This window comes from Condylostylus longicornis, unplaced genomic scaffold, assembly GCF_029603195.1.
Source record: "Condylostylus longicornis isolate FDR11 unplaced genomic scaffold, ASM2960319v2 ptg000004l, whole genome shotgun sequence".
Classification (NCBI taxonomy): Eukaryota; Metazoa; Arthropoda; class Insecta; order Diptera; family Dolichopodidae; genus Condylostylus; species Condylostylus longicornis.
Window position 1 is genome coordinate 8,995,421 of NW_026577973.1, and position 26,750 is coordinate 9,022,170.

General features: G+C 24.0%; 2 protein-coding genes across 2 annotated transcripts; one reads left to right on the top strand and one right to left on the bottom strand.

Moving 5' to 3' along the window:
• Positions 1-2,361: 2,361 nt before the first annotated feature.
• LOC129608723 (programmed cell death protein 4) lies at positions 2,362-23,704 on the bottom strand. Its single transcript, XM_055520397.1, has 6 exons — positions 23,330-23,704; positions 14,428-15,378; positions 14,006-14,322; positions 13,440-13,550; positions 13,193-13,332; positions 2,362-2,543 (listed from the first exon to the last, which is right to left on the bottom strand). The coding sequence occupies exons 2-6, from the start codon at positions 15,185-15,187 to the stop codon at positions 2,474-2,476; spliced, it is 1,398 nt and encodes a 465-aa protein (XP_055376372.1). The 5' UTR covers positions 15,188-15,378; positions 23,330-23,704; the 3' UTR covers positions 2,362-2,473.
• A 1,328-nt stretch (positions 23,705-25,032) lies between these two features.
• On the top strand, positions 25,033-26,681 carry LOC129612817 (DNA-directed RNA polymerase III subunit RPC3). Its single transcript, XM_055526602.1, has 2 exons — positions 25,033-25,500; positions 25,555-26,681. Exons 1-2 carry the CDS (start codon positions 25,089-25,091, stop codon positions 26,679-26,681), a joined length of 1,539 nt encoding a protein of 512 aa, XP_055382577.1. The 5' UTR covers positions 25,033-25,088.
• The last annotated feature ends 69 nt before the right edge of the window (positions 26,682-26,750 follow it).

Sequence of the window (26,750 nt, forward strand, 5' to 3'; positions counted from 1 at the left end):
TCCAGTATCCTGACCTGTACTTTAACACAAGATGATGTGACAAAAATTATAAAACTAAGATTTTCGTTCGAAATGTTCTTGGTTTGGATTCTGGATCACAGCAGAATCCAAGGAAATTGCACAGCGAATGAACTCGCGAGGCATGGAACTACACTTGGAGCCCTGGATTTGCTTCGCACGACGGACATGCTGTCTCTCTCTCGTCGTGAGATTGGCACAGTGATAGAAGTTATAACTGGGCACTCTATAATTGGCGAACCCGCTAGAAGGATGGGCCGCCTCGTCTTTGAATAATTTTTGTGAACATTTTATTCGTACTTTTAGGTGAAATTTAAAATTTAAAGACTTAATATTAAAAAAAATTCATTCTTTTTATCATAATATATTAGGCACAATATTCATATGTATCTATTTGTACATACATATGTATGTAGATAAAATAGAATTAAAGGCGAAAGGAATATATTTTTATTAATTTTTACAATATTATGAAATTTATAAAAAAGCATTCATACATTTGTACACGCATTATGTTTTTAATATAAGTGTACAAATGTAATTTTTGATAGTAATTAAATTTTTTTTGCATATATTTAGGATGAATAATAAAGAGGTAGTAAAAAGAAAATAAGGTAGTAAAAACAAGTAAATTAAAAAACACAGGCAGTTAAATTAAACCATTTACATATTCACATATGAAGTCATTTACGGAACATAATCCTTGTTTTAAGAGAAATGGTAATGGTTACCTTTTTTGCCTTATATTTTCTAAAAAAATAACTGGCGTCAATTTTTGAATAAGTTGAAATTTTACTTGTAAATTAATATCTGTATGTATATGTTAGTCTTTTTATGATTTTTCGTTAAAGTTTGAATCTTACAAAAAAAATATTGTCTAATTAAATATATAGTAATAAAATACAGCATGATAGCCATACTTTCCAATTCATGATTTCTTTTTCACACAAATTGGCCTTAATTTATTAAAATCAAAGATATCGTTATGATATTACTTTATGTGATACAATTACAAGAATATGGGTGAATAAGTTGCTGTTACTGGTTACATTTAGCAAAGATAAATAGCAAACAGTTCGTGAGCTTAATGCTATCTTAGATATTGGTCGCCATGGAAGACAAATTTATAGAAATAAAAATTTTTAGTTCTTGAAAATCTGAAATTGTGCAAAAGATATTTAAGATTTCAGTTAGAAATGAAATGCGCAAATAAATGTTTGTAATTATTCATGTAAGTAGTATTAAAAAAAAAAATAAAAAACTAAGCAAGTAAAAGGAACCCTCTTAGTTCTTATTCTATTTTTTATTTAAGTACGTTAGTTCTTAAAAGTTAATTGATGAGATGGATTTATTTTACCAGAACACTTCGGAGTTAAGAATATGATGTTTCTTATTTTTCTAAAAATATAATAGATATTATAATTATTAAAAATTAAAAATCGTTTTTGATTGCTTTTGAAGGAAACAAAATTTTCACTTTGAAATCTAAGATGAAGATACGTTTCAAATCATAATTTGTTACCCTATGGAACAGAAATTTTAATATTTACATCTTTTATTATAAACCTCATAACCTTTATATTTTCTTCATCTTACCATTGAGATGAAATAAAGACAAAGCGCTTGAAATTTAAACTCGATTAGAAAAACATACAACACTGAGTTTGAAGTATTCTAAATAAATAAACAAAAAAATATGTATACAATTGTGTCATTTCTTTGAAAGTGGTCTGAAAATTAACCAACAGCTTAGTTTAATTAATTTCATTCAAGTTATGTACGTTATTTAGTAAAGGGTAATGTTATTAGAGTTGGAGTTAAATGAATTATACATAATTTTGAAATTTTTTATTTTTATATTTATAGATAAAAGAAACAATTTTTTATTCTTCTAAATTATTATTGTTGTTTTTGTTTTTTTTTTTTCAAATTTGTGTTTAATATTCTATGTTTTATCAATTCAATTATTAAAAAAAGTAGTCTTCTTAAATGTTGTTTTTACTTTTTAATTTTATGTTTTTATCTTATCAGTTTTGTTGCAATTTAGTGGATTATTTTGTTATTGATCCTATAAATTTTAAGGTATAAGAAATTTTGTTTTTATTTATAAAACTTTTTATATCAGCAAATTTTTTTTTTGTTTGTCTGATTTTTTTAAATCGTTTTTGTTTATTTTAAATTATTTCTAAATGTATTTGAATTTTTCCTTTGTATGGTTATTTTAGAGTACTACTTATAATATTTTCTTTTATGTAGATTCAATACAAATTTAATATTTAAATTGCTCTTATTAACTTGATTATTTAGAAAAATTTTATTTTATTTTTTTTTGCCATTTTAAAATTTTTCCGTTTTTTAAGTTGTTTTTACAACAATCAAGAATTAATATTATGTAATTATATTGAAGAAATTTTTTTGCGATATCATTTTGAGATCATCATCATCGTTAGTAATTTTAATGCAATGGAATAGTTTGTGGTTTAATATGGCCTCCATCTCCTTCAGATACAAATCGTTTACGTCCCCTAAAAATATATTAAAAATTTATTATTATAATGTTATCTTGTACAATCTAAAATTCTGTAAAACTATTTTAATAAAATATAAACAATATGTTGGATTTCTATAGCAAAAAAAAAAATTGAAGAAAATCCTTTAACAAAATTTCCGATTGATTAGAAATGTTTTGAATAATATCCGAGCATAGTTTCAACTTAAAATCATCTGGTTTAATAAAATATTATTTTAAGAATATCATTAACTTGGCTCTATGTTGTATAGTTTATTAAACTTAAATATATTAGAGAATATATATTAGAGAATACATAATTGAAATTTCTTCATACAATTGCCGAACAAATGGCAGACGTAATCAAAGGAACGAGTTAAAGGAAATATATTAAAGAATTTCAGGAAAATATGTTTAAAATTTATTTAATTGTCGATTTTCAAATTTTAGTCATAACAGATTTCGATTACCGATTGTTTTTGATGCTAAAAGATAAATTTACTTCAGAATATAATTTTTTAAATATGTGGAGCAAAAAAGTAAAATAAATAAAATTATTTAGCAAGCATTTTTAAATTTTACTTAAAAAGTCAGTCATTATAAAATACTTTATTGGAACCCATACCATTTGAATAAATTATGTGACATTTTTTGTTTTTAATAGTTTTACACTATAACAAATTTTCCATTCATTTTCAAATGAATTAAAAGCAAAAAAATTTGAAATTGAAAATATTTTTCAGTTGGTGTAAATATCAATAAATTGATTGTAATTTTACCAACACAAACAGATACCTATGTAGTTGTTTGAAGTTATGAAATTTTTTTTTTTTTGTTAAATCAACGTTCTAAATGGTGGGAAAATTCATTGCCAGATAAGTTGTTTGTTTAATGTTATTTAAAAGAAAAAAAAAATATGTTCATTAACAAAAACGAAAAAAAAAATACCTGATTTGTTTTCATTTTTCAGGTTTCAAGTTATTGAAAATAAAATACTAAAATTAAACATAATAAAATTACTTGTTAAACAAAAAAATAATTGAATTATGTAAAATATGCACTTTTCAAATGCAAGTCGAAGAAAAATTCAATTTGTGTCATGATAGCATAGAATACAAGGTACAAAATATAGATAGATGGGTCAACATATACATTTTTCCTATCTACTTATAAGGAATTTAACTTCGAATAATTGTCCTACTAGTGCCTAGTCCATCACTGATTTCATACGTTAAAGAACAAATATTATTCTTTTTTGTTTTTTGACAATGAATTTTTGGATGAATTTTTGGATGATCAATGAGTACTTTTAAATGTCATTATCATGCTTTTTCGCTGTATTCTGGTTGGTTTATCATACTTTGTTTTCTGGGTTAATATGAGAGCTACTAATAATAAAATTTGTATTCAAGTAGATCAAATTTTGAAAATTTTTAAAAATTTCAAATTAAAACGTATTCAATAATGAAAACCACACAAAGTTTTATAAAAATATTTATGGTTATTTTATGTTTTTTATATTTAATAATTAAACATTACTTTGGGTTTCTTTACTTTTAAAATAGTTTCAGAGCTTTAAAAATTTTTTATGTGAAAAAGAAAAAAAGTAAACAAAATAAAAAACCTATCACGTAAACATAAATTTTAAATTAAATTAACAATAGAATATAATTAAATAAAACACCTATATTTTTTACTGGGCACCTTCTTATAAACTGCTAATTTACAGTTTCCTTCTTTTTTAAGGCGAGACACACTACTTCTCGTTTAAATTCAAATATGTAAAGATTTATTAACTGATTTAATTTCGATTATAGCACAATTTCATTCTAATATCAGTTTTTATTACTCATAAAAATATTCTCCCATATTCTGTTAGTTGTGTCATTGACGTCACAAAAAGATTACGTCAGGTCACCCCAAAACACTTCAAATATGCACTTTTGGTAATCCTGTTTATAGAGGCAATAAAAAATGCTTTTTAAACTACTCAAGTGATGTTAAAAAACAATTGACAATAGAATGACGTAAAAAATACCGAATGTATGTCTACTAGAATAAGACTTAGACATGCCATTTTATTTTTATGCAATATTTGCATGTGATAGGTTAAGATAGATTAAAACAATCAAAATAAAATGTCATAATTAATTAAAATTAATACATTATTCCGAAAAAATTATTCAAAAATTAATTACGATATAATTAGATTGCACTGTAGACATAACAAAAATTTTGTTTTCTCTTGTTTTTAAGTCAATCATTTAACAAAAAATAAAAAAATAACCAACCTACAATACAAATATGAAACGAAATACATACATATAATGTGTATGTGTATATGTTGATATATACAAAATAAGAAAAAAAAATAACACAGATCTGATAATACAAAAAAAAAAAAAACATGAAACACATGAAAAACTATTAGAATAAAATTTTATCATCAGCAATAGGGCATTAATGTTGCACAATAATTTCAAAGAAAACGTAATAGTTTAATAAGACAACAAAATATGTACGAGCCGAATACTGAAATATAATCTATTAATATTATAGATTCATAAATGTGTGTAATATGCACTCGTATATTATTTTTAAGTATTTACGAATATTATGCTTCACCATGCCATACCACGCTGTTGTATTTAATCTTTTCAAAGAAGTAGGAGAAAACAAAAGTGTAAAAAACTATTTTGAGAAAAGCTTTTTTTATATTATCTATTAATATTTACATACATACATATATACACGGTTGCGTTATTATACCTGTATGCATATGTGCATAAACAAACATACATAAATATTATTTACACACATTTTCATCACAAAGAAAACGTTTTTTTTTTTTTACTTTGTTTTTTATTTTAACTTAATGCAATTAAATCGTTTTAGTGACTGAAATTTCTATTGCATTCGATAAGAATGTATATGCATACACACCTATATATATATATATATATATATTTTATAAAAAACCACACAGATAGACACAACATAACTTATAATACCCTAAAAATATGCGAAAAAGGTCATAAGTTGAATGAACTTTTTATATTTTATGCAGTTTTTCGCTTGTAAACTTTTTTAGTTTTGTATAGTTTTTTTTTTTTCAATTACTATTATTATATTATTTAATATAAAGATATTACAACATCAACAAAAAGATGTTCAATAATTTGTTGAATTTTTAAAAAAAGCTTTTTTGCTTTTCTTAACCAACTAATAGAAATATGTATACAAAAGTATGTAAGTTGTAAGCGCTATATTACAGTATACAACAGAAAAATTTAATTTTGACATAAATTTTTTAATGAAGAAAATTAATGTCAAAATGAAAGTTTTTTAATATAAAATTTTTAATATAAAATTGAGATCCCATTTAAATGAGAAAAAATAGAGTTATGCAAAATTTCAGTACTGTGTTTTTCAAAATACTGTGTGTTCAAAATTACTATTGAAGTTGTACGGCAGCTACCAGAAAGAGCCAAGATATTTTAACGATTTTTTTCAACCACATCGGCCCTACTAATATATTCGTTTGTGTGAAATTTCAATACAATAGCTTTTATAGTTTCTGAGATATAGTCAAATAACTTTTGAAGTTGTATGGCAGCTACCCGAACCGGTACCCCGATCATGTCCAATTTAAATAGGGTTCTGGCACTTACTACAATAAATCATTTGTGAAAATTTGGTGAACTTAGCTCAATTAGCTTTTGAGTTATCATTGGGACGGACGGACGGACAGACAAAGCTAAATCAACTCAGAGTTCGACGCTGACAAAAAACATACATTTGAGTCTATATCCAAGACCGTTATTTCTCAACGTTACAAACGGTAAGGCAAATTTAGTATACCCTTCGAACATACGTTCGTACGGGTATAAAAAGGCTCTATTTATTAATATAGTCGAAAATAATAAATTTAAATAAATAATTTGAGAAAAATATAAAGAGTGTTGACAGTTCAAAACTAATTTTAATTTTTTCGAATCAGTACTGTATTGTATACATATGTATGTATGAATGTATGTACATTTATAGTGTATGCAAACGCACACATAAAAACAAAGTCATACAAATAATATTGAATAATATTGTGTATTTTAAAATTTTGTGAAAAAAACGCATATTAGCTATAATTTCCTGCAATTAAAAAGAATTTTCAGCGTGAAAATTACATTGTATACTCACTTATATATATATACATATATTTAACGTTACGATGTACAAAAATTATAATAAATGTAATAAATGATTGTCGCGACATCGAATTTTATTGTTAGCAAAACAATTTTTTGTTTTTGTTTATTTTTGTAAAAATGTGCATCAGTATAATGTATGTGTGCATATAGATATATAACGTATGTAAATTATATATGTTTACTCAAACATAGGGCCCAAGATAATTAAATTACATATGTCATCAATTGAAATTACAATATATATATGTACATAACGTATGTATGTAATAAATTTGAATTTAAGGTAATATGGATTAATCGAGAAATTATCTTAATTCCGTTTATTAATTGCTTTTTGTCGGAACCTAAAAGGAAATGTTTATGGGCACACTTTTAGCGAAATCCAATATAGCTTTTATTGCATATTATAGCAGTAATTGAATTGTGATTATGTTTTCTAAACATGTATATATAGATTAAATTGAATTATTTGCTATAATAAAAGTTTCCCTTGTAATGTTGTAAACAGGCTAATATTTATATATGTACATATGTTAATATCTTAACCCATGATTCATTTAACAAAATAATTTTTGTTGCTGAACTAGTCAAAATGGCATTAATTCATCATGCAGATTTTTGCCCTATATTTTCCGCTGCAATTAATTATTCAAATGTAAATATTTAAATGAATAACTTAATTCTAATTATAAATAAGTATACATACATACATTGATTTCACAAAATATATTTTGTACTTTCACAATAACAATAAGCTTTTTTAAAGCTCTTAAATATTACGATCTTATTAGAACAATCAATTATGTATACAGTATGATTTAGAATCGCTTAGAATTCTTGATTACATGCAAAATTTGGGTTATCTCTAAGGTTATTTTTCTAGTGGATTAAACTTTTACCACAAAAAATTTTTTTAATTTTGGATTCTACAACAAAATTAAATATAAATTAAAGTATTTCATTTAATAAAATATAATTTAATTTTGTACGCACGTACGTACATACATACATATATATTGCTCATTAAGGAGACCTCATTTTTCTAAAGGATTTTTGTAATATAATACAATAATAATTATAATGTGAATAAAATACAATAGACGTAAATATAAAATTAACTAATTGATGGTCGAGGTGCTAGGTCATTACCATTTCAACATAACAAAACAGAGAAACAAAAACAAAAATTTTTTAAATAAATTAGAATTTCTAAAAATAATAAAAAAAAAAGTGTTTTAAAATAGTTTTCCCATAAAGTGTTGTAACACTTTTAGTTCGTAATATTTTGTTTATTTTATATTACAGTTACAAACTTCACAAATACAATAAATTTGTTGATAATTTTTAACTTGATTTGAACTGAAATAATTCCGAAATTTTATTTTAAAAAAAGAAAATGCAAGTAAAACTTTTGAAGAATAAATTTTATTTTTAAAAATTAAAAAGTAAATTTTTTGTTAAACAATTGCAGGAAAGAACCATTGAACAGGTTGTGTTAAAAAAATAGGTATATTTTTTCTTGTCACTGTGCTAAAAAAAAACTTAAATATTCTAATATATCAAAAATTAATGGGAAAAATCAACTATCCCACCATCTACTTTACTTTCCATAATATTACAGTTAAAATTTCTAACAATAGAAATTTGGTTAATTTTTTTAAAATTTTTCCTTATATTGAATAAAGAGTTTTTCCGATAAGGCCCCGAATATATGAAATATGAGATCTTTCAAACTAAATTTTCGAAATAATTAAATCTATTGGTTATTTCATTAAAATTATATGACGTATAACAAAAAATTACGTTTTAATAAATTAATTAATTTTTTCGACATTGTACAACACTAAGTGTAATTCTGTACAAAACTAAGTGTATAACACACACAATTGAATTAATCAAATTAGTTATCACTTATCACCTAATACCTAAAATAACTAAAAGAAGAAAAAGTAAAACCGTATTTAAATTTTTCGTTAAACTTTTGAAATTTTAAAAATAATTTATATAGGAGATTTTTCAACATAAAGAAGACACCGTATTCATAGGCATCAATGATATAATCCAGGATACGCAATTGTGGTGCAACTATTGCCCCGGTTATTTACAATCTACTATCTAGAAATCAATTAATCTTCTAAAAAACGAATTAAATGTTTATTATATGTATTTATGGCAGATATTAGAGTCTCATATATATATGCATAGCTATGTGTATACCCTTCAAATTTATAAAGATATAAATTATACAAAATTATTTTAACTGGTTAAATTTGCATAAAAATATGTAAATATATTCTACTTTCATAAATTTTTAAAATTCGTAGTTCTATATAAAAGTGAACATGTACATATGTATGTATTTTATATAAAAAAATATATAAATACGTATGAATGTATTTAGACATATTAGTATCAATATACATTAATAATAATTAATGCAAATATATACAAAAAATTCTACATAGACATAATCCTACACATCTAATATAATAGTGTATTGCACATAAAATTGTTTATCCGAAAATGTTATATAATTTTATTAATTTACATAGTAAGTAAGTAGAAGTTTTTGTGAGTGAACATTTTTCTTTTGTGATTATTATAAAATATCGTGGTTGGAATAAAAAAGTTAAGATTTTTTATGATTTCATTAAATTATTTGCTCGTAAATAATTGCTTTGGCAATACTCTCATAAATTGTATTGAAAATTAAATTATAACTTTAATTAATTTAAAAAATTTCGCATAAATTTTTTTATTACAAAAGATTTTCTGTTTATATTTTTTGAACTAACAAACTAAAACGAAAATCAAAAATTGTATAGATAGCCTAAGCTCAACTTGAATTATAATGAAAAATTCAATCAAATTTTCATACTTAACTTTATAGTTTTCAATTTATAAGTGTAATTTAATTTTCTATTTTATTCATTTTATTATAATCCTAAAATTTTCATGAAATTATAAAAAATATCCTCTTAAACGGACTATGATTATTTTGAAATCAATATTTATTTAAAAAAGAAATAAATAATCAATAATATTTTCTTTATATGCCTATTTAAAACTAAAATTTATAACTTTAGTGTTAAAGTAGGGGTTAGAGTCATTTGTAAATGATGTTTTTCTATTCAAAAATTCATTTTTTCCAAATTATATTGCATATGTTTAGGAGTTAATTTACAAAATCAATTTAAAGATAACATGCAATATTGAGTTTGTTGTTTGAAGGCACAATATCTATTTATATGTTATTGCGATTGTTTGTTTAAATATATTAGATTACGAGGCAAGTCATGTAAACCATACTTAGTAATCATGTGGATTACAGTATAAAAGAATGTAAAGAACAATTTTCCAATAATTTCTTCATACCTCTGTCAGATCTCTACCGGAGTCATGTCACTAGTTCGAATCCAATTTCCATTAGCTACTTTTATACGAACTAATAAATATAAACAACTATACACGTTGTTTGTTTAAAATTCTTTTTGAAGAGATGGCTCAGCTAAAAGGAGAGGAAGGAGATACAAAAAACAAAAGGTTGTTCTAAAAATATAATAATATCACCAAAATCTATTTTACTGGTTGAAAAAATTCAGCTTTCTATTTTGGAGGTTAAAAAAATTTTGCAGATGTATGGATAGACAAATAGATTGCACCCATGAAAAGTGTATTTTATTTAAAAATTTTCTGGAAAATGCGCTAAAAATTGAATTTAATTTAAACTGTTGTTGTTTTTCTCTAATTGAAGAAATTAAAAAAAATTATCTTGTATTTTTTTAATTAGCGTGTAATAACGGCAATAATAAAAAAAAAAACGTAATTAAATTTCTTCTGGGGACAAAACAAAACAAAAAGCCGAAATACGTTATGTATGTAATTCAAAGGTAAAAATAACATGTATGTAATATGTATGTACGTATTTTATAATTACATTATATTGTACTATAAATGTATAAATAAATTGTGTCTATTTTTATTTTCGCAATATTGTTATAAAAATATAAATAATTTAGAGATTATTTACAACGCAAATACATATATAAATGAATGACAATAATAACGTGATTGTAATTTTACATAAATAGAATTTGAAAAACCGGCCGGCCGTTTTTTTGTTCTTTTTGTAATTCTTCTTACAATAGGGCGGGATAAATTCTAATTTTTCTTTATTTTGATTTTGATATAAAATCCAATGTTTTTAAAATTAGATTTATTTTTAAAATTAATATAGATTTATATAAAATACGCGAGAATATTTGATGATTTCATAAAAAATAAAAGCAACAAAAATTATGCTTGTTTACGTTCATTTCCGCATATTATATTTAATTTATAAATAAAAAAATACCAAAATAAAAGAATATTAAATGAACTTAAAATAAAAAAAAAACAAAATTAAAAAATTTTTGTTTTATTTTTTTTTTTCAAATATAAAAACTTATTCAAAAATTTTAATCTTCGCATATGTACACTACACAAACTTTCATAATATATGTATATGAATAAAAAAAAAGAACAAATTCACCTACCCATGTGTGTATGTATGTACATAAAAAATATCTACAAAAATAAACTTTTTGGTATCGATAGTCCTATTTTCTTTCACTTTTTCTTACATTTGTGTGTTTTTTTTTACGAAATATGTGTTTTTCGAAAGCTTTTTTTCTATTTTGTTGACGAAAATACAAACAATAAAATGAAAACAAAAACAATATTATTATCAAAAATTGTTTATATACAATATACAAGCAAAATATAATATTTCCAATCTTAAAAAATATAGTCTACGACTATATGTAGAATAAGTAGAGGAACCTACACACTTATATTTTTGACGAAAATATCTACTGCGTAATTTCTTCTCCGCCACGTTCTGATTTTGTTTCTTTTGTTTTTTCTTTTTTTATATTTACATACTTTTTTTTCATAAAAAATTAATTTTATATACGTACGGTTGTACCAAAACATGGTTATTGCTAATTAAAATTGTAAGACAAATTGCCAAATAAAAGAAAAAAAAAAAGGTTTTGATGGGTGCATAGGTACTTCCAAAAAATTATTTTAAATTTGAATTTAATTTCGAATCACAATTATTATATATAAATATTTTAAATTACTTATTTGGAAATTTTTGTAAATTTACACAAGATTTGTGCATTTATAATCGTGGGTGTAAGTTTTCTAAAATCTAACAATACAAAAATTGCAATTTTTCAGTATGGAGATTACTGATTTAAAAGTTTTTAAATTGTTCGGAATATTCACACCAATTTTGTAATTTAGTTTTTTTGTTTTAAATAGAAAGTTTTCAAGATAAGTCTTTTTTAGACCTTTGAGATAGGTTTCGCAAAAGAATGATTTAAATTTTTATTTATAATAAAGAAAAAAAAAATCGGTGGCGTAACCATTATTGTTTTAGTTTCAAAAAAATTTGCTTGTTCCACAAATATTTCATACCTTAACCGAAAGTTTAATTATATAGACACTAAGTTTAAATTTGTACAACCGACTAAAACACAGTAAAATCATATTTTATTTTTAAAAAAAACTAAAACTAGAAAATCTTAATTTTAAGTGATAAAAGTAACATTTAACAAAACAGTAACAGAAAAAAGTAACATTAGTAAAAAAGTAACAGAAAAAGAAAATAATTAATTTTACCCGAAAAACTAAAAATTTTATTATTTCTCTTATTCCCTAAAATGTTTTATGTAAACGCACGTTACCCTAACAATATGAGGTTTTACAAAACCTGGCTTTCTTTGAAGTAAATATTTTTTTTTTATTGTAAAATTTAATATTAATTTTTCATTACAATAAAAAATTTCCACCTTAAATTATTTTTGATTATATAAAATCCTATATACATGTGTGTGCATACAGACATAGATTATATTCATAAGTAGTTTTCTTATTACTTGTTAAAAAAAAAATGAAAATTTATAAAATTAATTTAATATTTTATTAATCAAAATTTTTATTCGATTTTTTAAATTATCTTTCATAAAATCCAATTGAACGGACAAACGGTCAATTTAATCAAAATAAATTTTATTTGAGTGTTTTATATTCATATATACATACATATATTTATATATGTACTTTCATATTGAATTAAACAAAAATAGAATCAAAATAAAAATCTGAAGTTATAAAGAGAATTAAAAAAAGAAAAAAAAACAAAAATATAATAAAATAAAAAACCATAAATTGATATACTTTTTAAGCTAATCAAATAAAGAACACGTTTGTATATGCATATATATGTGTGTATTTCTTTATTTTCAACCGTATAGTCATAACTAGTAAATATTTTATGTGTTTAGATGTAGAAAATTCAACCAAAAATAAATTTAACAAATACGATTTAAACGACTTATTTTTCTTTGATAAGATATCAGTTATAGAAAAAAAAATAGTAAAAAATAGAAAAAAATTCTTATCAACTTACCTAGTGGGCATGTTTTTAATAACTTTATCAGATAAAAATCCAGCTCTAGAACAGCGTTCAACAAATCTATCCAATATAATATAAGCAAGAGGAACATCCAAAACTATATCAGCCATATCATCAAATACTCTCTGAAATCCCTATAAAATATTTAAAATACAATTAGAAGACATTTAATTTTAAATAAATTTAATAATCAAAAAAATTCTTTTGATACTAATAATTCTTTCTTTTTTTGTTGACTTACTTGTTCCATCATATCAGGGGAAATCAAACATACTTGATCCATAGATTTCAGAAGATCGCACATAGATTCCTCCGTTGTATGACTTATAGATTCCAAAGTCATAACGACAGTCTTTAAAATAATAAAATATATATAATTAATAAAAAAAAATTGTTAATAAATTATTCATAAATAATATTTGCATTCATAAATTATAAATTGAAAATTTCGGAAATAAAATCAATGCCGAAAACATATTATCTCTGGCAATGCTTTTGTTTTTTTTTTATTGAAAATAAATGTTGATTTATTGTGGGTTACACCATTCATGTTTATCTTAAATATTATCTTTAACCCTTGCATGTCACAAGTTGTTTATACAACAAAAGTCAATTTACAAAAGAATCTCAGAAAATTAAATTTTTTATAAATAAAATAATGACACTCCTTGAAATTTTTGAAAATAAATAAACATTGCGATTTCATTAAATGTCAAGATTGAATAGCAAGAGTTAAATAAAAATTAAAATTTTTTTTTAAATTTATATTTTCATTTTGCATGCTATTACTTGAATCTTATTACTTACCTCATAAACCAATTCATGGTGAAAATGCGGTACTTCTAATGCTCTTAAGCATCTTTGTGCTTCTTGAATATCTCGTGATGATAAGTACTCTTTTAATAATAGTGTCATTTGTCTCGTAATAAATTTGACTGGTCTCAAAGGACCACCCATTCCCCATACGTTGTCCAAATGTGCCCAACCTTGTTTCATAGATAATAATGTATCTGCCCTTTTTATAGCAATAAGAGCATGCTCATTTAAAATTTCTATATCATCAGGTTTCGTGACAAATTTTGGAGGAATACAGTCATCTGCTACAGCACGCGCTAAGAAATTGCCTTTATTCGATAAAAAAAAAATATATATTTTAAAATTGAGCATAATGATAGTTATTTTTTTTTCTTCTTGACTAATTCTGACAAAAATTTTCAAAAAAAACTCACCCAACATAGTTGGTGCTTCTGGAGTATCTAAGGTTAAATCTGGTAAATTTTCCAATAAAATCTCAAAACCCTTTACGATATCTTTACCAGTTATCACACGACCGTAAAGATCTGAAATTAATAATGACGTCATTTCTCTTTGGGAATCTTTATGATCCAATGATATTTCAACTGCAACACTTGTTACATATGGTCTTAATTGCCCAGTTAAAATTTCATCTAAACTAATAGCAACTTCATGGGTATCACCATGTTCATAATATTCCAATATAATAGGTTCAGTTTGTTTGAAAAATTCTTCAGGGGTTACTTCAGGTATAACTTCTCGTAGTTCAATATTTTTATCATTGCACTCACTATCGTAATTTGGGTCATTTTGATCTTCACAATCAGCTTCTAATAAAAGTTCAGATCCTGGTAAACCCCATACACCTTTACCACCAGCACCACCTTTTTTTGGTAAACCTCGTCCATAACCGTTTCGAGAACGTCGACTGTTTTTCCAACGTCTCTGTGGTGCAATATAATTTAAGCCTTGTTGGCCTGCAGCATGTCCATTAGCCGTATTTGGTAAACCATCCCGACTATTTTGTCGGGCGAAACGTTTTGCTTTCTTTTTTAATCTTTCATTACCTTCAACTGGTAATGGTTTTTTAATTCCATCACTGGACGTGGATGGAGAAGAAACATCAGAATGTCCATTAATATCCTGATCAAAATCTTCTTGGATTTCCTTAGTTGAAAAACTTTCAGCTTCCATTTTTTCAACGAATTTGTATAGTTTTTGATAAAAAAAATAAAATAAAAACTAAATTACACTTTTATTTAGTTTTCTTTGTTGGATTTTTGTTGGTTTAAATTAGTATAAAAGATTTCTTAGTGAAACACTATAATTTACGATGTCCTGTAGGCGTAAAATTGTCTGTTCCTAATAATCTTTCCAAATTGATGCTAAAATATAAAAATAAAGAAAAAAGCATGTTAAACTTTTTTTTTTTAATTTATTAAAAACATTATGGTTTCAAATTCATTCAATTATATTTCGGCGCACGGACATTATGTTTTAAAAATTTTACATAAAATTCGTAAAAATAAATTTCACTCAAATAAATACGGTAAAGTAGCACATTTCCAAGTATATAAGCTTTATAAATACATAAAGGGATAAGTAAATAACGTTGGGTCAAACCAATGGTTTGCATTGTAGCACTTTTCCTTTCAACAAGTGAAAATACTGCTTTTTAAATACAGTCTATGCATACCTACCACACTATTAAAAATATTTTCATTCATATACGAAACTATTCCTAGGATTGCATATATTTAGGATGAACGATTTATGCAGTCTTTGAAATAAAGCAAAAATTAATTTAAAGAGGGCTTAATTAATGAGTTAAGAAAAATAGTTATATTAATAATTATAGAAATTTGAAAAAGCTTGCGGTTTCGGAAATATAAAGCGTCAAAAATTGAAATTTTACAAATTTTAAGAGGCGATAACTTGAGAGAGGGTGGAGATGGAAAAAAAATTTCTTCTAACGAAATAAACTATTTGTTAGTGTCTAACAACTGCTAAAATTTCAAGCTCCTACAACCGGAGGTCTAGAAGAAAAATGACATAAAAAATTTGGAAAAAGCGGATTTTAGATAACGGTAAATTTGGACGACAATCTTGTTTTTTTGTTTTAAGTTTAAGTATAGTATGCGATAGCGGCCTCTCTAAGCAAGCCACTGCCTTTCTGAGTTTGCAAAATTTGAAAAATGCTTATGGTTTCACTGCAATAAATAGTTAAAAAATGGCATTTTTAGGGTATTGGAGGGGTATAATTTCTAGAGGGGGCGATATAGGTAAAAATTTTCTTCTACGAAAATAAGTTTCTAGTAAAGATCTATGTACATATTAAATTTCAGCTTTCTATCTCAAAGGGTATAGATTTAAAGAAGTTTTGAAAACTAAAAAAGGTCCACAGACGGACGGACGGACAGAGTGAAACTAATAAGCACTTTTTTTTCAAAAATTTTTTAGAAAAGTGATAAAAAAAAGGAACATAAACTATTTATGGACATATGTATGCGACTACTTATTATATCGTTCTCTTAATACCATATTAATATGTCTTGATTATTGCACACTTTTAGGATGAGGATGAAATTTAAAGAAACTGTAACAAATTTATGGAATGAATTGGGTTATTTAAATAAAATTTTTCTTAGAACAACACATTTACCGTAACTTATTTGTTTTCAGAAATTTGATTCAACGGTTAACGGTTGACTTCAAAAGCAAATTTCGTTGTTGTAAATTTCTTACTGTTATTTTAGTAAAAGTAGCATAATAAAAAGAAATAATTATTTTAAAGCAATAATTATGATTTTGATACAAAAAATAATCAAAAAATTGCATATTTAAAATTTTGAGAGAATATAACTTTTAGAAGGAAATAGATAAGTAATAATTATCAACAGTGTATCTATTTGTGTATAAAATTCACCCTTTCATGAAGCTTTGTGAATTGACGTACGAAAGAACAATTAAACTAGCATAGTGAAAATAACGAGAACATTTCTTTCGAATTCCATTTCAAACGGTATCAAAAAGGAACAAACCAGGGTGATATTACAAAGGTAGTTCACAATTCATATATATATACATATGTATGTATATGGTAATTGTGAATCACGTTTGTGTTATTTAATAATTTTTTTTGGTTATTTTCATTTTCAATTTCAGTTCTTACTATTGATATTAGTTAAATATATGATGATATTAAATATTTTTTTTATAATTTGAAAGTTTAGAAGTACCTTCCTATATATTATAAAAAAAAAATTAATTTAAATCGAAAAATTTGATTCAGAACTCTTAATATTCAGTAATTTCATATTGTTTCTACATTTAAAAACATATTATATTCCTATACAACAAAATTTTAACATTTTTGTAAACTATTAAAAGTGTGTAACATTTAAATAGTATGTAAGAGAAATTATTGTAAGTATGTATGTGTACTTTTAACACACTGTTTATACCATATAACATTGAAGTTCTCATTCGACCAGTATTTTAAAAAACTATTAACACGTTTCAGGTATTTTTATTTCATAAAAAAAATAATACAAAAAACAAAGTAGTTTTCGAAACAGCACATTAAAAAAATTGTTTATCTTAGAAAAATATAAATAAATACAAAAAAAATAATTGGAACGCTTAAAGAGTATTGAAAAGTTTTTTTTTATGATTACGAATTAAATTTATATTATTGTAGATACGTACGTGTGTATGCACATTAATTATTAAAAGCTCTTTTTTATTTTGTATGATAAAAAAAAATAGAATAAAAATCCCACAAATACAATTTTAAAAAATCTACTATTTAAAATGAACATAGGTATGTTATACCTATGTATACGTAGGTATGTTATACCTATAAACTTCTACATGTTATGTGTATTTAATTATAAGCTGTTGTTACATATGTGTATGAATAAATAAATAAATACAATAGTAAAAACTAAAAAAAAATTCAAAGTTTGTAAACAACTCATATTTTGGTTTAAAAATGAAAAAATAAAAAAAAAAAAAAACAGAAAATTATTTTTACATTTCAGTCTGGCAATAAAGTAAATTAAAAATTTACGAAACTAAGGTAAAAAAATAAAAAAAAATTAACTATATTATTATAAATTTTTATAAAAAATGCTATTATTTATAATATAAATAAACTTTTACAACCCATATGTGTGTATTTAGCTGTCTTGTTCAGAATTTCATATGACAATAAATTTCATTTTTAATATTCCATTATTTTTGCATATTCTTTATTAATCACAAAATTATAGAAATGAAAAATAATTTAATTTTTCAAAAATTTCATTTTTAAATGGGATAAAATTAGTAATTTCTTATTTTAATGTCATTTATGGAAGAATTTTCATCAGAAAAACTAGTTTTTTTAAATATTTCTTATGTTTAGAATTCTTGCTACTTTAAATAAAACTACGAAAATGTTGCAAAAAAATATGAAAATGCCTTCAAAATACTTTTTTTAAATTTTAAAGACGCTGATATGTTCTTAATTAACAAAGAGACAGAAAGATCGACATCTTTTTAAAAATAGTTTATTTACGCTTCCCTACCATGGAGCAGTGCGTTCCCACGGAAAACTAGACAGGTGGGTTTTGGTGGTCGTTAAAAAAGAATTTATTCCACATCATTTTTATACTTGCTATGCTTATATGAAAAAATTTAGTGGACCAAAAAAGAAAAAAAAACAACAAAACATTAAAAACTTTTACTTGACCTACATATGAAAATTCTACCATATTTAAAAGGCATCAGAAGAGAACAATTTTAAAATCCAGCTTTTTTAAAATATTTAATATAACATCAAAATTTTAAATATAATTAATTTGAACGCAAAAAAGCATTTAATATTTGATATTTTTAAAAATATGAAAAGCGTAAGTGAATAATCAAAAATGTTAGTACATAATTACATTTTCCAACACACATTTATTTATATAGCAAACACATATTTTACATTTTTGTATATTGTTTTAGAGGTTGTCTAATAATTAACCAAATTTTGAATTCTTTAATCCTCTACCTATGTTTGCCACAGGATTCCAAATCTAAAGAAACGTGATAACCAAATCTCTTTAAAGTAACAGGTACATGTATATGAATTTTAAATTTTAAATTCAAGAGTATAATATAATACAAGAAATAAAACAAGAAATAATTTAAAAAAGTTGTTTAAGTCAAAATAATTAGGTACATATTATATTACTTGAGAAAATGATTATTATAATATGAGCATTCGTTAAAATTTGAAAATGACATAAGTTTTGACATAAGTTATCACTATTATACATGTAAGTACATTCATATATGTATGAACACAAAGTAGTCATATATTGTTACTGCAAATTAAAATGGAAACAGAAAAAGAATTTCAAAAAAAATCAATAACTTTCAAAATTGTTCAGTAATGTGAGTTAAACCACTCTGGTTCAGAGGCGCTCATATTGATTATTAAAAGCAATAATTATTTAAAAGAAGAGTTGATTACTCAGAAATTAGTTGTTGTGGCCAAGATAAGTTACTAACTTGAAATTGAAAGTTCTACCACATTTGTTAGTTATACATTTGATACTTTGTTAAAATAAATGAAATACCTATATGAAATGAAAATTTCTATTTCTATTAGCAATTACACCAAGATTGCATAATTAAAAAGATTTCAACATGATTTTTATTATTAATAAAATAAGCCTATATAATTGATTTAACTGAATAATTGTGATAAGTTTTAAATGTACATTAACATAAATAGGTACACATTGTATAAATTACATACATAAGTACATACATATTTATAATTTTTTTATTAATGTTTTCAAGTTCTTTCTAAATATATACATATGTGTGTATGTAGAAATGAATTAAGCAACTTTGTCTGGAAGAATATATAAGTAGATATTAAAGGAACATTTATTGTTAACAGTATATATACATGTGTAGCATCCCAATATATTATTTATAATCGTCTATATATAATCGTATATAAATGAATATGTATGTATCTGTATTATATATCTTGTACATGTTATTATGTATTTTAAACATATCATTCAAAACAAAAATGAACACATTAAATGATTTTTTTGTTTTTCTAAACGACATAATAATATAAAAAGCTTCTTTTTTCTGCCTACGTGCCTTTAAACAAGTGAAACTTTCGTGTGTAAGTGAGAAAGAGAACTAGTTGTTTTTTATTTTTAACAATATTTTATTGGTGCGTGTTTTTTTTTTGTTTACGTTTTTACTTTTTAAATATTTTATGAATAGATATATATATATATATATATATTTATTTATATATGTCTATACACATAGAATCTATGTATATACTGAAAATACTTTTTTTTCATTAAGCTAACCTTTCAAAGGAATTTTTGTCAGTTTATCCAAATTTCAATCCAAAAACTTCCAAATGTGAAATTTTTGTATATTGTTTAAAATTTTTTATTTTTGGTGTGTACAGCTTTAGTATGTGTATGTATTTCTATTTGATTAGTATAATGTTATTAAATTAAAATAAATAAAACAGAAAATTAACACGTGTTTTCTTTCATATTATGTGCATATGGGTACTTTTCTATTTTTCATATAAAAAAAATCACAGGTAATATCTTTTCATACATATACATACATATGTGAAATATACTTTACATATGCATATATACACACATCATGTATATATTTATGATACTTTCTTAGATATATATTATATTATGTAGATAATTAATTAAAAATTGCCTATAAAAACAAAAAAAAAAAATTAACTATGTATATTGTAAAATTAATTAAACTTATAGGTATATAAACACTATAAACAAATTATAAAATATTATATAAAAAATGTGAAAGCATCTAAAATTTGTTTTAATGGAAATAGAATCGCTCATTTTATTATCGTAAGGCTTACATTATACTTTTCCAGCAAGTTATTTTTCATGTTCTAAAACTAATAACTTGAAAACTAAACTCCACTTTTATTTCACACTGTCATACATATGTACGTAATATGTATTTTTATTCGTAAAAAAGCACGTCATAATATAATATATGTATGTATCTGAAATTTCATATTAAAATTTCACAAATATTAAAAAATCAAATCAATTCAGTTAGTTAGATATGTAGGTACTTGTTCTGTATCCAAAACATCACTGATTAAATTCAAAATCTGCAAGAGCAGTTTTTTAAGTTCCAATATTATGAGTTATAGTTCCAGAGTTCCCATAGAGGAGCATGAAATTAGTTTCTTAAATCAAAAATAATGAATAAAAAGAATTGTAAATTAACAAGTTTTTAGTTTTTTCATGTAAATAAACATGATAGCTTAGTTTTTTTGAAAAAGACATAATAATAGCCCGAAGTTTTATGTAAAGTAGCGATTTTAAATAATATAAATTATGAATTAAATATAAATTCTGGGAAAAATTATAATTTAAATAAAAAATTTAAAATAAAATAGGGGAATCAACCTCTTTTATGGGTTAAGTATTAATTTGTTATAGTTTTAAACTGGTTAAATTAAAATAAAATTGTAAAAACGTAAATTAATAGGCAACTACAAGCATATAAATATTGATGTTTTTTATTTTATTTAAATATATTTTTATTCAGAAAATTCTTCAGTAACATTCCAAAGTAACAAAAATTTATGTAGATAGATACCAAGATATTTCAATAAAATTATTATATTTATTATCAAAATAAATAAGTTGAAATTTCTATTATTCTAGAAAAAATTACATACATGATTGACATAGTATGTACTGCGAATGTAAATATTTAAGAGCATAATATTCCCAATAAATTTACCTATTTTAATTTTGGATATAAATGCGCGCATATACGTTATATACATATGCATGTATCTATCAAATCAATTGTAAAAATATTGTATTTTGTTCATTTAATTTATTTCTAAGTAATTTGACTAAAAACCCGAAACATAATATAATTTCATAGCTTGAAATTATTTATGTATTTACTCGTAAAATATGAAATATGTTTTAAATTCAAACTTAAAATGAACCGTTAAATAAGATTCCGTTTTAAAGTAGTAGGTTTACATATATATGTATATATGTATGCATTTGCTAATATAACAGAAAATTATAACACCCAACCTAAAAAATTATATGATTAGAAAGTAAAATATTAGGTAGGTAGACGCATATTCCAATTTTCTAGTTATAACAACCACAATGTGCAGTTTTTTTCTCAATACATGTAGACAGAGTTTTTATATTAAAAAATTTTTATAAACTCTGGAAATTCAATACTAAGCATCACCGCCCATTTCTTCAAACAGTAAAAAACAAAAAACTAATGTATAAGACAATGGAAATTTAGGTACCCATTTACAATTAAAAAATTGATATTTAAAACCTTGATTTTAAAGTAAATAGCGGGAATATGTTTCTAAAACTAAACATACCGGCTATCATAGCACAACGTTTGTTTATTACTGTACTACTTTTTTTTTTTGTGTTTTGCTAAAAAAAGCTTCAATTTTAAATAAAAACAAGAAAAATAAGAAAATATAGGTGGGTATGAATTTTCATTTTAAAAATGCAATAAGATTCTATTAAGAATTTTGAAGGGAATTAATAGTTTCCTATTCAATCACATTTCAGACAGGATTTTCCTAATTTTTAGATTAATTTTAAATCTTTACAAGCTATAGTTGAATATCATTGCGAATCCAATATTCAATATGCAAATGTATGTATCTATGTACCCATAAACTAATGCACAGCGAGTCTAGAATAAACCAAATTTTAATAATTTGAGTAATAAAAACATATGTATGTACCATGGACAAAATATAAATTGAAACGCATTTAAAATTTCACCTGGTCTTGAATAACATTTTAACACATGTGGGTAAAATATGTAAATTGTTTTTAAACATGGACTCATACATTCATATTTATGTACGTACGTACATAGAAAACTTCTTTCGTTGACCTTGGAATTTTGGAAGACGCAATTTATAAAATTCTCTACATTTGTATGTGTCTATGTTCTTTTCATGCCTAAAAGATGGAATATTAAAATTTTTAAACAGAAAAAAAAAAACAAAACTCTATCAAATTTAGAAAAAATAATATTAAATACAAATTCAGAAAAAAAATTAAATTTACATATAAAGGGCGTCATCTTTATTAGTGCTTATTAAAATGAAGGTGCACTTTCGGCATATTTTATTATCCAGCCATATTATAACCACCGTATAAGAAAATTTTACAATTACTTATTTTGAAAAATATTTACAAATAACAAAATATTTTCTTATTTAATATGAATTTTATATTTACTTACTCTAATAATTTATTTCTTTACAAAATCCTTTTTTAAAATCTTTTTAATATAATAAGAAAACTTGTGCACATATTTTTAATTTAATGTTATTGTCAAATAATATAATGGTTCACTAGCTTTTATATATTGTATAGAAGCTTTAGTCAACTACTAAATTTTTTTTAGGTCTAAAGCTTCATTGAATTGTTTTAATATTTGGCTCTTTTTTATAATTTGTTAAATTTTAAAATTTTTACGCAATATTTATTTAGTTTGATAAAAAAAAGTTTATTATTGTTTTCAATTCACTGCAATTGCAAATGGATATGAATTTAATATAAAAATTTAAAAAAAACAACGCAACGCACAATACACGTCTTGTCACTACCGCAAATAATCTTTTTCTGTAGCAAAATTTGAAAAATTTAAAAAATATCCACATCCACATGGACAGTATAATTCAAGAGATGCCACACTTTAAGTGCCAAAATGACATTTCAAATTATCTTGAAAACCACAATTACCTTTCAGCAAAATGTTCGAATTGTGTAGGAATTTCAGCACGTTTGACGGCGGCGAGTAAAAATAATTTGAATACTGAAAATTAAAACCTAATAGAGATAAATCAAAAAAATCTGATGAAAGGATAACTAGTAGATAGTTCCTCAATATTTGTTTTTTCATTTATTGGCTATTATTGTAAGATTTTTAAAAAATTTTTTTGGTATAATTTGTTAAAGACTAAATTTTTCACATACGACATATTATGTACTTTAATATTTTGCTTTTTTTAATATTGGAATGCAATTACAATTTTATTATTTAAAATTTATTTAATTCTTTCATGTTTACTTTTTCCGTCTAAGCAAAAAAGTGCCCAAATAACTTTTTTTAGCCAAAAAAAAATAAAAATTACTAGAAATAATAAATAATTAAATCAAGAAAGGAAGAAAAGGAAATTAAATTAGGTAGTAAGCCGCTGATTCGAAGTACGTTTATTTGGTCTGAAAAAAATATGTAACATTGTAACGATATTGTGAATACATAATAGTCTGTCTGGTTTAAAACTTGAAAAACCTGTAAGAAAAGGAAAATGTAGCGTTCCTTAAAGCCACTATGAAATGGGTAAGAAACATTGAAGTAATGCTGACGTCATAAATTTCCTTCATTTTTATTCAAAAAGTATTATACCAGACAAAACTTTATAACGTTTTTTTTAAGTTTTATAAACGTTTTTATACTAGAGAGACCTAATATATAATTCTTTCTGCTACGTGGCCGAAATGTATATGATACGTATTATATAACATGCAACATTTACTAATACAATATACATAACATAGTGAATTGTGATTTGTGAGAATTTATTATACGTATCAGTTTATATATATATGTATGTATAATTTATATATATACGTATAATTTATATATATACACATATATATATATATATATATATATATATATATTTATCTTATATATATACGAAAATTATACGTAGTACAAGTACCCCTTGATTTCGGCCCCTTCGATATATGTACGACATTTGTTTTTTGATGGATTTTTCGTTTAATTTTTTCGCACATTGTTTTTTTTTTTGTAAAAATCTTTATAATTTGTATGATATGTATATAGGGTACTAAGTTTAGCAGAAAATCACCAAATTGTATTGCTATGGTAACTCAAATAACTTTTGACGTTTTTCTAAAACATTTAAAATAAGGAGAGGTTAAATTTGTTTTTGTTTAATTTTTGAAATATGATTTAGAATTTAGCAATCATGTCAGTACAATATGTTAAATTATGTTCGGTTATATTAAAACAAATATTTGGAGAAATAGTTCAAAAAATTGGTGAATCTCTTTTAGGAGCGCCGTCACGAACTTTAAAATCTGTAATAAAATCAACCAATTTATCACGGTCAGATGTTTGTGCAGGACTTTCTATACTGATTAAATTCGGTATAGTTGAGTTTAGCAAGTCTCAAGTAAATGAGACTGAAGTTGAGTACTCAATCAAAAAAGAACGGGTCTTATTTATCTTGAAGTATTCGAAATATGTTTATCATATTCAAACTAAATATGGAGCTGTAGCTGCTTCAATAATAGAGGAGCTTTTGAGGGTTGGTTCGGAAACGGCCACTACTTTACTCTCAAAATGTTTCATAAATGCTGATAATAAGGATAGTTTAGGTGGGTACAAAGTTTATGTCAATCGTTTCTTTATTTCGAAGTTTTTGTTTTTAGTAAATTACAGAGACATGTTCATTAATTTGATAAATGAGCGTTATATTGTTAGGCAACCTGCTCCTGTAACAATTGCTGATGAAAATAATCCAATTCCAATTTTGAAGCTTGAAGATGATTTATATTTCAAACCACCCGAAATTAATTTATCGCTATTGCAAGAAATTTTAACATCACAGGGTCCAAAACCAACTCCTGGAGAATTATACTGGACTGTGAATTTTTTACAATTTCATCAAGATTTTAGGGATTTACTAATGATATCCGCTATTGAAAACAAACTTGGAATCGGGGCCGGTGAATGTTTAAAATTTGTTTTAAAACTCATCTATACCAAGACTTTTGCCTGGGAAAAAGAATGTTCAAATCCATTTAGTTTAGCTGAAGTCAAACAATTCATTGATAAAAAAAAGGTTTCGTCGGATCTGATAAAATATGTTGACAATTACGTTGTGCTAATTGCTGAAGATTCATTGGGCTTCCTCCAAAAAGTAGGAGAAGTAGGTGGCGGACAATATGTTGTTAATTTTAAAAAAGGTCTTCAGGAACTTGCTTTTATATGCGTAGAAAATGTGATTAATGAAAAATTTGGTTCAAAGGCAGCAAGAATTTTTCGTGTTATTAAATCAAAACAATATATTGAGCAGGAAGAGATTCAAAAGGAGGCAATGATTCCATCAAAGGAAGCTAAATTATTAACATATAATTTATTTCAAGAACATTTTATTCAAATAAAAACGATACGAAAAGCAGGTGGTGGTGGCACTGGCCCTGCTAAATCATTTTTCTTATTTCATACATCTTTAACTCCAGTCGTTCACATGTTATTGGACCATTGCCATAAGTCGCTATGTAATATTATTACTAGATCGGTATATGAGAAATCAGAAAACAAGAGATTAATTGATAAATCCCAGAAATTAGATAGTATTGTAGAAACAATTAAAGAGCGTGGTGAATCAGAGGAATATATAGCGGAGATTTTAGAAACTTTAACACCTGCTGAAAGAGAAATATTGCAAAATGTTAAAAACCATATTAAAACCTTATCGACCGCGGAATTGATTTTAGAAAATACAATATTTTTACTACAGCTTTATCAATATCATAATAGCAATAAAAAATAAAAAACTGAAACAAATGTTTTTATATAAAATTTTGTTGTCGAAAGAGACAGTTTGGTGTCAAATTGTTAG